The following is a 16,765-nucleotide window of genomic DNA, read 5'->3' as shown; positions in this document are numbered from 1 at the left end:
CAATTTCAGTGAAGATAAATGTTATACCCGTTTTTTATGTAGGTGAGATGCACTAATGATTTACTGAAAACTAACTCTACTGAGAACGTAGGCACGACGCCGAATTATGCTTTTTAACTAATCAAGAGCAAACATGAATTGTCAACCAGGTTTAATGTAGGCATTTCTGTTTTTTATTGTTTGCCAGAGTAACTAGTTTAACTCCAATCTACCTACAATTTCTCTGTTTGGATGAGCAGGTAAAACGGCATTATCTTTAACAGTTACATTACATTACATTAACATTTGAATAAGCAAAGCATTTACTTTTTAGCCACAGCACTAAGCTTGAAATAAAATAGTCCATGTGATCATGCTCCCCTGTTCGTGTGCGTGCATATAAGTCACATTTAATAAGCAACGATAAATTGTGTGATTGTGATTAAATGAAGAAAGATAAAGAAAATGCCTCAACAAATAATCTAACCAGTTCTGAAAATAAAAACAGTAAATTGAATTGTACTACAGCCAGAGCTTCTAATTAGTGTTGGCATATGAAAACTGCAGAGACAATTTCATAAACATTGTTCAATCGATTATTTTCCAAACCACTTACAGACAGCTCAAATTTATCTCTATTGTCTCCCTCAATAGATTATTTACACGGTGGCGTACCTGGCTATTGGTCATTGCCACCGTCCTTCATATCTTTCTTGCCACTCCCCTTTCCCTTTCCTTGCTCTGCCTTTTCCCGCCCTTTTCCTTGAGCCATTCCCTTCTGCAGCTGGGCTGTGTGAACTTTCTCAATCAGAGAGAAGCAGTCGTCCTCCGGACTGATGAGGTTGGTCATGCTCCCCTGTTCATGTGGCCTGGGAGATGATGACCTTGAGTGGGCTTTTCTGGGACTTGCATGGCTTGGAGAGCAGTGCTTGGACTTGACATCTTCTTTTGGGACAAGGTTTAAGTTGAAAGACAGGGGTCTGCCAGGTCTTGGGCTCAGAGGGATCACAAGGTTTTCTCCAGGGGATCCTAGAGTGAGGAAGACTTCTGGGAATGTGCATGGTTGATTCATATTCTTCTGTCCCTTTGACAGATAAGAGTCACATAAGCATAGATGAAGTCATGCATATTTTAAGACAACAGTCTGAGGCAATAAGCTCACAATCTACACAAGCTGTGGCCCAGTTTACCTGCTCTGGTGTGAAGCTCATGGACACCCTCACTGTCACCTGTGAAGAAATAGTGATAATGTGTGATTGTTCAATAAAAAAGTCCTATAGTGACTTGTTTAGTTGTTTTGCTCATTAAATTGTGGCCAAATACAGAACAATTCAAAGACTAGGCTTTAAAAGCAGCAAATCGTTAGAGAACAACCAGTTTGGTGAATGCATGCGGTCTATAAATATCACTTTATGTGACCTTATATCTGCACATTACAATATATAGAATATTAACAAACAATTCACCTGTGCCGGGGAATTGATATGTTTCTGATATTCTGTCTCAGGGGTAAATGAAGCAGATTTGGGTAAGGTTCTGGGGGAGCCCGATTCTGCATAAGCATTTTGGTGACTAGAGCTAGGTCTGGAACAGTCCTTCCTTGATGTTGTTGGTGTGCTTTCAGACACTCTCTTGTGTGCTGGAGAAGCCTTGCAGAAGAAACATTAAACAAAAGGGAGTTGAGCTGTCAAATATTCTGCTGTTATTGTGATTAATAACATCACAATCAATTCCAACATTTCTGCCATGAATAGTATTGTAGACACAAGAATATGGGAGAGACATGAATTATGTCCTTCATACCATTGACTTTGTGGGGGTGTGACATAAAAATGACAAACAACTAAATGTAGCAACATTTGCCAATATTCCTTATGTTTGGACCACCAGTACTTTAAATGATGTGTAACTTACAGGGATTCCAGCCTTTCCAGTTCTACCATTTTTATTTCCTTCAGAATTCCCACTTATCTCTTGCAGGGTAGGAAGTGCAGCGCGCTGATCGTCAAGCCGTCTACCCTGACTGGAGGTGATGATTTTGAAGAATGCGTCAGCATCTGCACCTGTTACGGAGAGTCAAGAGTTATTTCTGTGACTTCTCAGAGACAGAAAACCCATACTTGACCTTGGCATGCGTCTTTCTGACCTGTGGGTACTTTATTTAAAGCACTTCCATTGTGTGTGGGTGTGGCAGGTGTACTTCTGCTGGATGGTAAAGTGCAACGTTGCTCGTCCATACGTCCCCCTTGTGCGTGACTTATCATTTTAAGGAACTGCTCCTGTTCAGCTGGAGATGTCTCCTAATAAAGATTTAAAGAAAGAAAAGCACTGAGAAGTGGGACAACTCAAAAAAACAACTTAGCCAATAGAGGCTGCACCTCCAAAAAAAATAATCAGAGGACAAAATTAAACAACCACATTTCTTTCCTTAAAAGACTGCGGAGGATGAGCCTCCTTGCTAATCACTGATGTCATTTTTTTTTAAAGATTGTTTTTGTCGTGCAGCCAAAAAGCCACAGGAAAGGAGGAGAGAAATCTGAGCCCCTGCTAAGGACTACTGGGGAGCTGTGCTGATGAAATTTCAACATCTTTCTTAAAATAATATATGATTATAGGACAAAATGATGGAAAAATGATAAGCTGTGTATTGTGTAGCATCCCGTCTCACCTGCTTGTGTTGGTCAGGTTTGGCACGGTCAAAGGAGGAAGACCTTTGGGGAGGTTTAGATGCATCCAAACTGGGATGATCTTTGCATTGAGTAGATGGGGTACCCGGATTTTGGACTATTTGGGGTGCAGAACATCTCTGTTCCTCCATCCTTGAGCCCTGTGGGAGGGAAAAAGCAATGTTTTGTTGTAATGTTGGATCAAAGCAGTTGAATGAACATAATCTATATATATTCTATCCATGGAGCTAACCTGGACTTTGGAGACCATGTAACACAAGTAGCTTGCATCCATCTCCGCAGCAGTTAATGTTGATGTGTGTCCTCCATTCTGTATTCCTGGCAACGATGGAAGACACACTCGCTGGTCATCAAGTCGTCGGCCCTGAGAGTTGGCCAGCAGGCTGAAGAACTTTTCAGAATCTGGACCTATGAGAGAGTTTTACATGAAAGAGCAATTTGGTTACCATTGTAAAATCATTAAATCCTAGAATAAAAAGGTACAAATGTTTGCATTCTAACCTTTGGGCACAGTACTCTGACTGGGTTTGCGTTTGGGTGTGGACTGGGGAGTAACATTTAAGACACATCGCTGTTCATCCATTCGCCCATGTTGGGAATGACTCATGAAGGACAGAAAATCGGTCTCTTCAGCTAGAGTCAAGGCCTAGAAGGGAACAGATATACAGTACATATTTAGGTCTGTAAATAAATCATCTGGAATACAAATTACATGCAAAAATAAATCGGCGTTGATAAAGCAAATCCAAGTTTTAAACTGTTGTAATTTACCTCCTGAGGTTAAAATGATTGAGCTGTGATTTGAACATATACCTGTTTTTTAGATGCTTTATCTTTAGTCTTTGGTCGTTCTGTGGCTGAGCTGTGGCTCAATGAGGGCGAATGCGGAGGACCTGAATCAGACGTAGACGTATCCTTTTTTGGTGAACACTTAGTTGTTGGGGATTGGAGTTGAGGTAGTGAGCACCTTTGCTCGTCCATTCTGGAACCCTGCAATGTGTTAGAACAGCAGACTCTGCATTTCTGATACCTTGTTGGCAAAAAGTTCCACAGATCATTGATGGCTTCAAAGTGATTATAGGAATTGTAGTCTGTAGAAAGCCACACTATCAACTAGTTTGAATATATATATAATATAGTTTGAAATTGTCTTCTTTCATCAATTACTGTCATAAATGTTAAATATTTTGTTCTTTGAAAAAGGAGAAAGTACTAACCTGGACTTTAGAGACCATATAACACAAGTAGCTTGAATCTCCTCCGGCAGTAGGCGTGGCATTTTCCTTGTTTAATCCTGGTAATGATGAAAGAGACGCTCGCTGGTCGTCGAGCCGGCTGCTCTGAGTGTTGGCCAACAGACTGAACAACATTTCAGAATCTGGACATGGGAAGATGAAATGTTAAATAAGTAACAATATAGAAGATCTACTTTATAAATTAAAATGCAACTTGTCTGAACCTGGATTTGTTGGGAAGAAATGGTAAGTAAGAAAACCACTGAAAGAATAACAACAAAATTCCAGAAATGATTACATAGATTTTATTAATAATAATAATATATCAATAATAATAATTTTCACCTGTGTCTGATGTACTTGCAGCAGGCTTTCTGTCTGTGAGTTTAGGTGTGCAGGGAGCACTCCTGCTCGGATCCAAGGAACAGCACTGGTCATCCATGCGTCCACGCTGGCCATGGCTGATCACATTCATGAACTTCTGTTGTTCATCAGGTAATTCCTATCGGGCAATAACAGTGGTATTAGGATTTGACCGAGTGAGGATGGACAACATCTAATAATGCATATGAGTCAGTAGAACAAACCTGTAATCATTAAAGAGAATGACACAGTGAGACAGAACAGACTTTTATAGAATTAGTGCGGACTCTCAGAGCAAACCTGTAATTGGTTTTCTGGTACAAACAGATGCTTCCTGTTTGTATCTGGAGTACTCTCAGTCACGGAAATCTGAGGTGCAGAGCCGTGATGGTTATTCCTCTGAGGTTCCTGTGTAAAAAAAATCAGATTAGAGCTACATTTTAATCATTTATTATTACACCACCTACATGCGCTAAGCCCTTTACGACCTGTAGTCTAGTACCTGGTAGTTAAACCCTGGCAATGACACCCGCAGTTCATTACGCTGTTGCCCCCCACAGTTTGAACCTGTGGGGAGTAGGGGTGAAACAATCAATAATCAATCTACAATATGACATATACAATGCAGATGGAGCATATTTGCGTCTGCTGTCCCAACCTGCAGGTGTAGTTTTGATTTGTCCAGTTTTAACAGGACTCAGGGAGCAACGCTGTTCGTCCATTCGTCCACGCTGAGAGTAACTCATTAGGTTGAGGATCTGCTCATGTTCTGGGGCTTCCTATTGAACATCAGCCAAAGGAAAAGCAAATGGTGTGAGCTGAACTGAACTGAAAGACAACATTCTCCGTGGCATGGAGTTGTCCTAACGTCCTCATCACACAATGTAAATCTTAACATCAAAGTAATTACTCCTAAAAGATCACCTTTTCACTCTCAGTGTTCAGGACTCTTAAAGTCCTCAAACCCATGTTGGGGACCAATGTAAAACATACATATAATATCAAAATTAAATCAATTATAGTATATAACCAATTGCGCACAAAACCTGGTATATTACTTGGACCATGAAGAAGAGTACGGCTTAAAATGTTTACTTATTTACTAACAAGAATTAAATACCACACAGAAATATACAATAAGAACCAAAATATCAGTCACGACTAAAAGGCATTTAAATAGGATTGAATGTTATGGTACAAAGGACTTACCAGCACAGTGTCAGAAGCTCCTGATTTTGATTCCACTTCAGCAGCTGCCATAACGAAAAATACAACAACAACAAAAAAGGTGTTCCCTTCTGAAAACCAGATAAAATGTGACACAGTAAGGAAAGTTACACAAAAGTAATTCCTGTAAATGATGAAGAATTCCTTGGATGTAACTATTTTGTGTGCAATGGAAATGATGGTCCTGATTGATGCCAAATGTGTACTGGATACGGCTTGGTGGAAAGCTTTTAAATAGAGTCAGGTCCTGAGTATTAACCCATTGCCATTAAGACCCAAGCCAGTGCCCTGATTGTAATATTACCATCTGTAATCCCAGATGAAAACATAATCCTCAACATGGAGAGGGATGATCTTTTTCACTAGTAGGTGTACATATTCTCCCCTCTGACCTCACTATATACTTAGAGTTCACATTTGCATTTGAAGCCCCCACATTGTCTATATATGGTGCAAGTAGGCATATGTCCAGCTTGTGATATTAATCACATAGATATACACAGTATATTAAAATTAGAGATGGACACAACACATTTGAGTATATTCTCTTTAAGGCAAGGATGTTAGGAGAGCATGGTTGAATACGCTACTAAAGCAAAATAATGTCCACCCTGATTTTAAATAATTCTGAGCATAGAAGTTTATTCTTGACTTTGGGATCAGCATGTGACAAAGCTTCAAAGTGGACCATGAGTTGAGATTGTTTTGTCACAATTTTAATATGATTTTTTTAATGCCGACTGACAGTTCTCTCGAACACTAGACACAAGGCCCAATTTCAAATGAATATCATGTTTCTTTTATTGGTCATTTTTAAAAACAAAGAAACAAAACACCGACCACGCTTGTTCCCAGCAATATATTAAAGTATATAGTAAATGTGCAAAAAACGTACCTGAAGAACATACATATTTCTACTGGTTTACAGACAGCCACATTACACTTGAGAATATTTTGGTGAGATGATCCAGCTTTAAGGTAATGATGCAATTTCTGAGTACAAAATTAAGGAAATCCATATTATAGTAACAAAAATAAGAATTTGATTGAGAATAGTAAAATAATCAAAATATTAATAAATGTCTAATTAAATATTTTAATACAATCAATCACAGCGGTATACAGAACCCAATTCACAAAAAAACAATAAAAAGACCAGTCTAAAACAATATAAAGAATCACAAATGTTTCCTTCTTTGTCTACATCTAAGATTTCTCTTCATGTTTTACTTCAGACATTGGAGATGCTGCGACAGGAGACCAGCAACCAATCATCTCAAATGAAAGACTAAACCCTTATTCAGTGTGCTCTTTCCTGTTCAGGGTCTAATTGATTAACAATCAGGATTAGGAACTTTATCCAGACTCTTCAGGTCATGAAGGAAGCTGGTTGGAGTCAGGATGTGAGAAGACCCTGTCAAGGAGAAATTCATATTTACAATTGAAAAAAAAAGAAGAGAAAAGAGGCAAAACCCCTTGGATGGTGCATGTTTAACAGAAATCATGACCTGCAACAGTGACTGCTTACCAATCAGCACTTCCCATTTCCCATCAGTGGCTCGAGTGACTTCATAGGCAGAGCGCATCTCTGACTGTGACACCCCACCAATCACAAATATAATAAGTCGAGGGCCAGACCGATATTCTGTTGGGGATTTATTTTTGTGCCAGTGTCCAAAACGTGCACTGCTGAAAAACAATTAAAACAGTAATAAAGCAACAAGTACTTTTTTACTAAAACCAAGGCCCATTTGTGAGCCGCCACTTTTCATTAAACTGAAATGATGCATAATTATAATAATAGCAACTAATTCAATAGAATGCAAAGCTTTTCTATGTGCGTTCAGTTTTCATGTGAATACTGTATCAAACAGTCCTGCTGGTTCAACTCCCATTTTAAGTTCATATTGCATGTATATTTTATAGTAATGCTTGGCCTATTATCTGCTGCTCTGCTAATCACTTTTACAGAAGTGGTCAAATTAACCTTTTTTCCAACTGCCATGTCCGGTTTTATGTACTCAGCCTATGTTGTATTAATTTGATTGACTACACAGATTTAATTCTGCACTTTGCTAAAAAGGAAGGGGACAAGCGTTGTGCATTATACAGATTATCATTGAACCCAGGCCATTAGAGCGGTCTGTATGAGCACTATCATCATGATAGAAATTCCCTGGGGGATTATAAATTATTGAAAGCAAAACTGGCTTAATTTCACCTCTTTTCCTTTATTCACTTTGTCAAAAGCTTGGCTCCAACTCAGTTACAGGTTTAAAAGCTTTTATTTGATACCATTAATCTGTCTGCTAACATTAACAACAGTCAACATTGAACTCAGCTTTTGAACGGACACAAGAAAAAAAATGTGATTTGTTTCTAGCCATCATGTTTTCACAATGTTTCATTACTCATTAACCAATTATTTATTTATGTACACAAACTGTAATAAAGTAACTATATGCATTTCAGATTTCATGAGCAATTTCCTTTCTGTTTCCAGCAGCACTCACCTGATTGCAGTCTGAGTTGTGTTGATGGGAGCAGGATCAGAGATGAATGGCCACTGCTTTCTGTCCAGTTTGTCCTCTATGGCATTCTGAAGTACAGAAACACTGATGGTATAAATATCTGAAGGCAAAACTGAACAGATGTGCCAGCAGCATGAGAAACCTCATGTTGGCTTTGATACCTCCATGACGTCTTTGATGATGGGTGCCCATCTAGACAGCTGGTAGGTGCTCTCAGTGCGCTCCTTGCGGTCTGGCAGTGTTTTCCCATTATTGCGGCCCTAACAAAAAACATTTAATATGTAACATATACTGAGGGGAAAATGGTGTTGTAAACTGTTAACCACACTGCAATCAAGAAATGTACCCCAGCTATTATGTTACAGCCAATGTTCTGCAGGTTGGTGATGATGTTACTGTCAGCCTGTATGTTTGCATGCTGGATGAGCTTGGCAAGGTTCTCCTCCCCAATGCCTGCACGGATAAAAATGGGAAGGACAATGAAAACATTGAATTCTCTCCTATTCACATCAACGCTTATGGTCATGTTAGCCCTATAGTATGCTCTTGTGCAAAAACAAGTTGGTTTTAAAATATTATACGAGTTAAAAAAAAAGAAAAAAAAAAAAGAGTTGTGACAATGTCATACCTTTTTTCTTGTGGAATATGTACAGCAGAATGATGCGGATTTTGTCAAAGGCCTCAATCTCATTGTTGAGAAGCACAGGAACAATACTCTTCATGGCATCCTTTAGAGGTTCCCCTTCTGCATTCGCTCCCATTGCCAGGTCCTGTGGACACACTCACTTTAACTGGAATCTCACTTACAACTTAAGTCAGCTGACAGACAGTCACCGGGCAGCTGACACATGGGGATTGACCTGCCTTTCAATCTTGTTCCATTTACCTTCTCTTTCGTGGCAATGCTATGGATTTAAGAATAATGCATTAGCACTATCGCTGACCCTTCCACTAAACTTCTTAAAAGGGTAAAGTTAAAAAATGTTATTGAAAGAAAGTGTCCTAGATTGCACAGCAAACCACCAGAGTTGCATTTGTAATCCATTAACTATGTCAAACATAATGACACATCTTGGCCACTTAGCTTTTATACTTATCCTGGGCACTGTGTGACCTCCCTAAAAATAATTCTTAAGCTTTATGATGAACCTTGACTAAGCCTCGTTAGGGCCAATAAAAAACATTTGTCAGCAACTGAAACTAGAGAGCGACTACAAGAGCACATAAAAATACAGCACATCTTTTTGTTTACAATGTTACACACATTCATCTGTATTGGGTTGCCCTAACAATGCAGAACACTAAAACAAATGACAGCTGAGCCTGAGAGGGAGCTGTTGCCGTTTGGATCACACTGTCCATCTTTTAGCCAAAACATGCCTATTGGATTAAAGAGGCAGCTTTCAGACATGCTGATATTCCATTAGTGCAGTTGAGTGATTCACCCATAAAAAGGCCCCATTAACACTTGCGTCTCATAATCACAACCATGCATCGCTTAACATTTCCTGTGTGCTTGCGACTCATCTGACACAGGACTAAACGTGGCAGAATGCATTCCCTCAGGGAGACAAAGCCTGTCTGGCTCATAAAACCAACACAGTGGGGCATGGCTCTGGTCTGGACAGTGGCTTTATCCCAGGCTCATGTTGATGGAAGGATTTCTACATTACCAAGTATTACATGTGTTATTAAATGCCTTTACACTCAGTAATGACAAAACAGCCTTTTCTGCATTTCTGTAGATATATGGATGTTGATATCCGGTCCCAAGCTTCTTATGCAATATTATGAGTCCACATTAAATATCACAAGACCAGCGGAGCTATAAATAAAGACGGCGTAACAGTGAGGTCACTTAGAGTGAGTGGGACACAGTAATTCTGTGTCAGACATTCTCAGTAAGATACTTACTGTCGGTGACTAACACAGTGGGACATTTAGTTGATCCCCTGCGATATAAAAACTTCAGATGTTGATTTGCCAACAATGCATCAGCAGAGAAACTCTAAGAAGTATAACTGTAAACACGGTGTGGTCATTTTTGGAATCTATCAGAGCTATTTGTAATATCGATGACACTGTCAAAAAAAAGTAATCATTCCAGTTAGTACAACCCACAAGAGTACTCACCTGTTCCACTTCACAAAGCTTATCAAGAGAGGCCTTGAATTTCTTCATGCAAGCCTCGGCTAGGTGCAAGTGAGTAGAGTACTGTAAAAGAAAATGAGTTAGTATAGAACCTACAACTTGTTTTCCCAAAGCTACAGGCAGTCTGATAACTACAATATGAGACAGAAACAATTCACTGTTGTGTAAAGTCTTGAACACTTTAGAGAGTACTTGCTTTACACTAGAAAAAAAATGACAATTCAGTGAGAATGTTAATAGTGAAGAGTTTGCTTTTCTTCATCCCACCCACCATGCTCAGCTCCTTTTGGTACTGTGGCATCTTCTTTAGCATCTGAGAGAGATCTTTTATGTTGGCCTGAAACGCAAAAACAAAATTGCATTTTAACAAAAGCTGTCTTCATCTTTTCTAAGACATACCGGTTAGAAAAATTAACATACCTAGTTAGAAGTGAACGAAAATAAGTAATGCCTGAACACTCACATTGTCGGTGCACATTCTCTTGCTCTGGCAAAAGGTGCGAAGAAGGTCCGTCACTTTCCTGCAACAATGGGTGATGAAAATTATTAGTCACCTTGGCAGGAGTACATTTAAAAAGAGTAATAGTTGTGACAGACTTACTTGGTGACATCAGCAATGTGCATATGTCTGAGCTGAGTCCACAGCTCATCGTCTTCGTCCAATAACACTTCTCTGTCATTTGAATTCCCAATGCCGGTTGTCTGATAACTTCAAAAAATAAAACAAGTACAACACAATTAACCACGAAGAAAAGACAGCACACTGACCGGGCTGAGCAAATGAACAGCGGCCTATAAGTAATAAGATGTTACTCACTTATAGATGTCCTGTTTGATATCTAGCAAGTCGTAGGCCATTGCCTGGAAGGTCAACTCGTGTAGAATGGGTGAGATGGGATCAAACCCACGATCAACAATCAGTAGCTGGGATCGCGCCTTGTCGGTTCCCTGAAAACAATGAACATGAGGAATATGATCAAATACTAAAGAATAAAATAAAATCCTGTCTACAGTGCACAAGAAAAGAAAGGTCCTTCATTCTTTTAAATCTGTTTTCCAATTAAAGTGTTATCGGCTTTTATCGATAAAAGTTCAATATGAGGATATTGTCAGAAGCAGCATGAGGCAGTGCTTTAGCAAAAGTGTCAAGTACAGTAAAATAAATAAAGAGAATGCATCGAAACACACAGCACGGTAATGCACTCACAGATGTATAGGAGCAAAAATATAACAGCAATACATGCCTGTAAAGACCCATCTCAGCAGCAAGGAAATGTCAGCTGAGAAAGACAGGAAAGAAAAGGGGAAAAAGGGAAAAGTCCAGCAAAGCATGAGAAGAATAATCAACAGGAAATAAAACCCAGAAACCAGAGAAACTTTCACAACCTGTGAAGGTGAAGAGTTGGAAGCAGAAGTGTATTATCGCATACAGAAAAGTTGGTTCATCAGAAAAGAAGCAATATAAGAATTCAGAATACAACGAATGTATGAATACAGAAGCCACATAAGAATTGATGTGGCTGGTAGTTTAAGGAGTTTCTAACCTCTCCCATGCTTGGGTTGTCAGCTTTGTGAGCAGTAAGGCGTTGGTAGACTTCATCAGCCAGTCTAGCATTCTCCTCTGGTCCCCTTAGAGACAGAGACAACTCAATCAGCAAATTCTGTGGGAAACTCATGTCAGTATACTTTTATGCAAGGCTTTCCTACTTGCGGTATCGGATTGCAGGGTACTCTTTAAGTGTATCACACAGGGTGGCGATCTGCTCTGCCAAATTTTCCATCATTTTGTCTTTTGCTTCATTTGGCTTAGAACTATAGAAGGAGTACAAGGAGGTTGGATCGTCCAGGGAGAACACCTGCAAGGGTGAGAGGGATTGAGGTTTGCATCAGTTTAACCATATCATGCTCACAACAAGCTGCACTATTCAGCCATTTACATTAAAAATGGAACAAATGTGTGTTGTGTGAAAGTTTTTGCTTGTAGTATGCAGCCACAGCTCTAGGGGAACATTTTATCATCTTTCAGCTCAAGGTTTTGTTTCACTCTTAACTATTGCCTCAGCAGGCAGCCCTTAAAGTGAAAAAACTCTGATGAACCCAACTACCTGCTCAAGTAAAACCCACCACACATCACACAAAAGAACATTTTTGACTAGCTGTTGAACAGTGGAGCATTTATCAGCTAGCCACCTTTTCTCAGGGGCTGTCCATAATAAAAACACAGGCAAAACAAAAGTAGATAATAACTGAAGTGAAATAAATGACGTTGGTTTAATTAAAGGTGTGATAATTCCTCCTACCTGAGACTCATATGGCAGGAAAGCAACATTGATCTCTTTTAAAGTCTTGACGACCTTGGAAACTCTGGACCTCCCAATCTCAGCAAAGAGACCATCTGGACAAGCTATGGAAGCAAAAAAAAATAACAACAGCTTAATATAATTCATCAATGTATATTCAAATGGTTTGTACAGTTAATTTGAAAATAACTGTTTAAACAAACACACAGAGAGACAGTCTTACTATCAGTGAAGAAGATGTGTGCTGCTTTGTAAGTAAAGGCAGCATCCTTGAAGTCGTTAATGAGAGCATGAACCGACTGTAATTGAAAACATTTTTTGTTAAGATTATGAGAAAATTCAAAATGAACACAGAAGAACATCGTGGAGGGAAATCTGAGGAAAATGCAACAGCTAACCTTCTCCGTGGGTGAAATCAAATAAATGGCCTCCAAACTAGAGATGGGCTCCCTACGTTTGTTGATGTCCTCCACAACTGTTAAAGAGAAAACAGAGGTGTTTTACTTCAATCTTGCACAATATGCAATTGCAAATAAAACATCATCATTAACATCTAATGCGAAATACAAATTAAATTCAGTGAATGCTGGCATGAATTACAAGTTTTGGTGAAACTCCGAGAAGGGCACAACATCAATATTGTCTTAATAAAGCTGGTGCAAAACTCCAGGTCCAGCTCCAAATTAAGTGGCTTTGTCTGAATCTTGTTCATTATTATCAATCACTCACCATTCATGCACTGGGGACAAGATTATTACCATCCAGACATGATATAAGGAAGAGGATGAGCATTATTTATGTGGTGAACAACTGCAATCATCATCCCCTAATTACTCTACGATGCCAGGTTGAAGAGTCTGGCAAAAGTTTTAAAAACATTTTTTAAAAATCCATAGGATGCAAGACTAATACTTGTCTGCATACTTACTGGTCACCCCTTCTGCCAAAATGTCAGACATCTTGCAGCAAGAGGACAGAATTCGCATGCTCATGTGATCCACGATAAGAACCTGAAGAAACAAACAAATACATTCATTTAGTGTGATAAAATCAGGTATTTGTTTTCATTCTTACCAGGCGACTCTTACCTTCCATTCTCCATCCTTCTTTACACTCTTTATGACCCCATTGAGGATTTCTGTAGAAGAAGAAAAAAATTTGGAATAACCATTTGTGCCACACTAAAAAATCATGTGTTTAATGAATTGTAGCAATGACTACAATAAGCCAATATCTGGCAGTGCTATTTGTAAAACAGAAGAAACATAACACCATAATACTACTACTTATGTGACAGCTATGATTTGCAATGACACCATTTTTTTGGGGGGTAACAGCATCCATACATAATTTGTACAATTCATTTTTGGGCAAATTATTCTCAATTCTCAAGTATGACAAAGAGACATGTAATCTCTTGCCCATCAGTGGCTAAAGAGTAAAATATACATACAGTATGTGGCTTAATGGAAATGTTTTCCCACTGCCTACTGTTTAATCACTCAAATGAGATAAAAGAGCAAGCAAAATATTGATTTGAATTGTTGTGACACTTCATGAACAAACACAATGCTAAATATTAAAGCTCTCTAAACCAGGAACTTTCTTGAAACAAACCCATATTCAGTAGTTGTATTTACAGACCCAGTTGCTTGGGTGCAACTTCCTTATATGATATTGTTAAGATAGTATTAACATCTGAGGAAATGATAGTTGTTTCAGTGGTGCAACATGGGAGGTGTTGCTTGTGAAACAAACTGCAAAACTTAGGGTTTCCTGCAGTGTTTTATTGTGGAAGTGAGCTTCTTGCCCAAAATGCCCTAAAATATGAAATCAACCTTCAGGGTAAACGAGCAAAAGCACTATTCCACACACCGAATGCCATTTTATTTAGTATGGCTGTTGTTTAGGCCCTCATCTTCTCACCAGGATCTGGGTAGCTTATCACCAGGTAAATCGGGGAGAGACGACTACATCACTGTGATATCATGTTCATCAGGCCTCAGTACAGCAGAGCAGTGAAGGTACTAGGCTATGTCTAAGTCTAGGCTACATTAATTCACTTGCTAATGACATGAAACTAGTTAAATTAGCAATAGATCGAAGCTTATATCATCATCTATTTTGCATTTTCATAAGCCCAGCACTCCACACGTGTTTTATATTGAAATCAGAGGCATTCAAAATGAATGAGCTGTAACTCACAGAAATAAACAGGCCTAGTATAAACGAATAGCAAGTCATTGTTCGTCTGATCTCTGACTCCTGGGCAAGGTCAGGCTTACTTGTATTACCAGTGCACACCTGGAGATTTTAGCATTTCTCTGTGACGGGTGTGTTCACGCTACACTCCTCTTAACCCCATGACACGGTGGAAATGATGCATCGGCGTTCAAAACAATTACCTTTAACATTATAATATGTTTAGAACAATGAGCCATTTCATTCAAATACTTGAGATGTCATATAAATGTGAAAAATAACCATCACATTTGGCTTTTTTTTTTGTCTTCGCATCAAACTTGACGTTACTAAGATATATTTTAAATGATAAATTGCTTTTATAACGTCATTGGATGAATAATTAGACCGTTTGTGAATCTGAGTTCATATTGAAATCTCAGTTACTTTAAACATTTGTAGCAAAAGATGGAATCGTATTGACGTTTAACAAAAATTGCATTTTCTGATTTTGTCCCCGACAAGTCAAGTTATGGACTTCCTCTCTGTTAGCGTTGGCTAGCTAACTTGGGACTGTCACAACATTTCCAGTCACTTTTATTATTTTTACATCCGCCAAATATCACAACAACAACAAACCACAACCCCCTCCGCACAAGCGACACGACAAATCAAACGCGTATCGATGGCTTAGGTCGCGATAACATTATCTCCGTAGGTAATGTTAGCATTTGTAATGGGACTGGAACAGGAAGAAACCTTTGGTGGACCGACGTCCCCCACCAATGTTTGTGTTACAGGTTGCGCGTCAATTAAACGAGCTCCTACGGGACGAAGTTGAATCAACTACATGATGTATGTTTAGGCGTAATACAATTCTGAAAGCAGATACAACGATACAACGAATATGTAACTTACTTTCTCCCACTACCGCTTTCAGCCCACTCGGTGCCATCTTGACAGCAAGCTGCTGACTCGTCGTCTGTCACTTCCTTGTTGTTAAAGCCTGTTCGGCACACAGCTTTCGACGGTGAAATACTGCCCCCTAGTGTCTGAAATAACAATTGCATGAACGCACCATACAGTCTATGGCAAGAAATAATAGCAAACGATTCCTGGCAAGATTCACTATTAGTTGTAACCACTAATCAGAATATCACATCAGAAAATATTACACCGACATCCAAGATGAATGACAGCCACGCAGAAGAAACAACTGCAAGAAAGAAATGCATGCTCTAATTTGCCAATGCCTCAGGAGACCGAATGACAGACATGATCCAACTGGCCACTTTTTATTGCCAAATATATTTGAGTGTATCATCTGATCAGCCTTGAGGAAAACACCATCACTTCAATAAGATGGATGTGGAATTCAGCAATGTGTTAGGTATGTTTAGACACATCCAAAACGCAAGTCAGCACTCTCCAATGTTTTCTTCCTTGGGAGATCATAACATACCCTGGAAGAGGGTCATGGTGTTATTTTCTGTTTGACATGTTACATTCAAAATGATTAATGAACTGTTATTTTTAAGTAAGTGAGCAGGGGAAGGGGGGAGTGTTATTTCTAGGAACAAGCATTGCTTTGCAGGTATTGTACTCCAAACAGCACAACATTATTGTGACCTTCAGGATCAAATTAACAGATATGTGGAGTCTTACAAACAATAGCACTGACTGCATATAATTAAAATTTGTATATGGTGGATATGCAAATTATCAATACAATCACCTATACAGTACAAACTGATAATTTACTGCTTTTTAAAAGAAAAACAGGCTAATAGCATTAACATACTCAGTTAATATGAGGAAAAGCATGATCAGTATTTCAATTCTTTCTAGAAGTTGAGGCATTTTGAGTTATTAAAGTACATATTTGAGATATCGATATATCGTCTGAGTTGTACCAAGAGGTACATTTGGGTCACACTTAATTTGTATAGTCGACGACTCATTCACATCTTGTTTCTACTCAATATATTGGCTGCTGGTCAAACCAGCAATCCAGTGGTCACCAGTGGTGAAGCCATAAACTGAGCAGCACATTAGATACATCTTCATAGCTAAACACAAACATGTACAATCAGTGCCTCTGTTAGAATAGG

At 38.9% G+C, this 16,765-nt stretch overlaps 2 protein-coding genes across 2 annotated transcripts; both read right to left on the bottom strand.

Moving 5' to 3' along the window:
* Window positions 1-5: 5 nt before the first annotated feature.
* LOC311031194 (uncharacterized protein) lies at window positions 6-5,674 on the bottom strand. The gene is made up of 15 exons (XM_084037349.1): window positions 5,474-5,674; window positions 4,923-5,043; window positions 4,767-4,831; window positions 4,565-4,672; window positions 4,247-4,403; window positions 3,884-4,044; window positions 3,480-3,656; window positions 3,168-3,312; window positions 2,899-3,074; window positions 2,648-2,806; window positions 2,126-2,279; window positions 1,894-2,042; window positions 1,446-1,628; window positions 1,170-1,208; window positions 6-1,063 (listed from the first exon to the last, which is right to left on the bottom strand). The coding sequence occupies exons 1-15, from the start codon at window positions 5,522-5,524 to the stop codon at window positions 659-661; spliced, it is 2,250 nt and encodes a 749-aa protein (XP_083893475.1). The 5' UTR covers window positions 5,525-5,674; the 3' UTR covers window positions 6-658.
* Window positions 5,675-6,267: 593 nt separating this feature from the next.
* stxbp2 (syntaxin binding protein 2) lies at window positions 6,268-15,653 on the bottom strand. Its single transcript, XM_084037154.1, has 19 exons — window positions 15,573-15,653; window positions 13,562-13,611; window positions 13,402-13,483; window positions 12,872-12,948; window positions 12,697-12,772; window positions 12,474-12,577; window positions 11,881-12,029; window positions 11,718-11,802; window positions 10,991-11,121; window positions 10,775-10,882; window positions 10,637-10,694; window positions 10,445-10,510; window positions 10,156-10,236; window positions 8,651-8,792; window positions 8,369-8,475; window positions 8,184-8,282; window positions 8,005-8,090; window positions 7,020-7,180; window positions 6,268-6,905 (listed from the first exon to the last, which is right to left on the bottom strand). The coding sequence occupies exons 1-19, from the start codon at window positions 15,607-15,609 to the stop codon at window positions 6,826-6,828; spliced, it is 1,779 nt and encodes a 592-aa protein (XP_083893280.1). The 5' UTR covers window positions 15,610-15,653; the 3' UTR covers window positions 6,268-6,825.
* Window positions 15,654-16,765: the final 1,112 nt, after the last annotated feature.

Source organism: Eutrigla gurnardus, assembly GCF_963514095.1.
Source record: "Eutrigla gurnardus genome assembly, chromosome: 20".
In the NCBI taxonomy this organism is placed as follows: domain Eukaryota; kingdom Metazoa; phylum Chordata; class Actinopteri; order Perciformes; family Triglidae; genus Eutrigla; species Eutrigla gurnardus.
The sequence above is the reverse complement of the archived record's forward strand: the minus strand, read 5'-3'. Positions and strand labels throughout refer to the sequence as shown.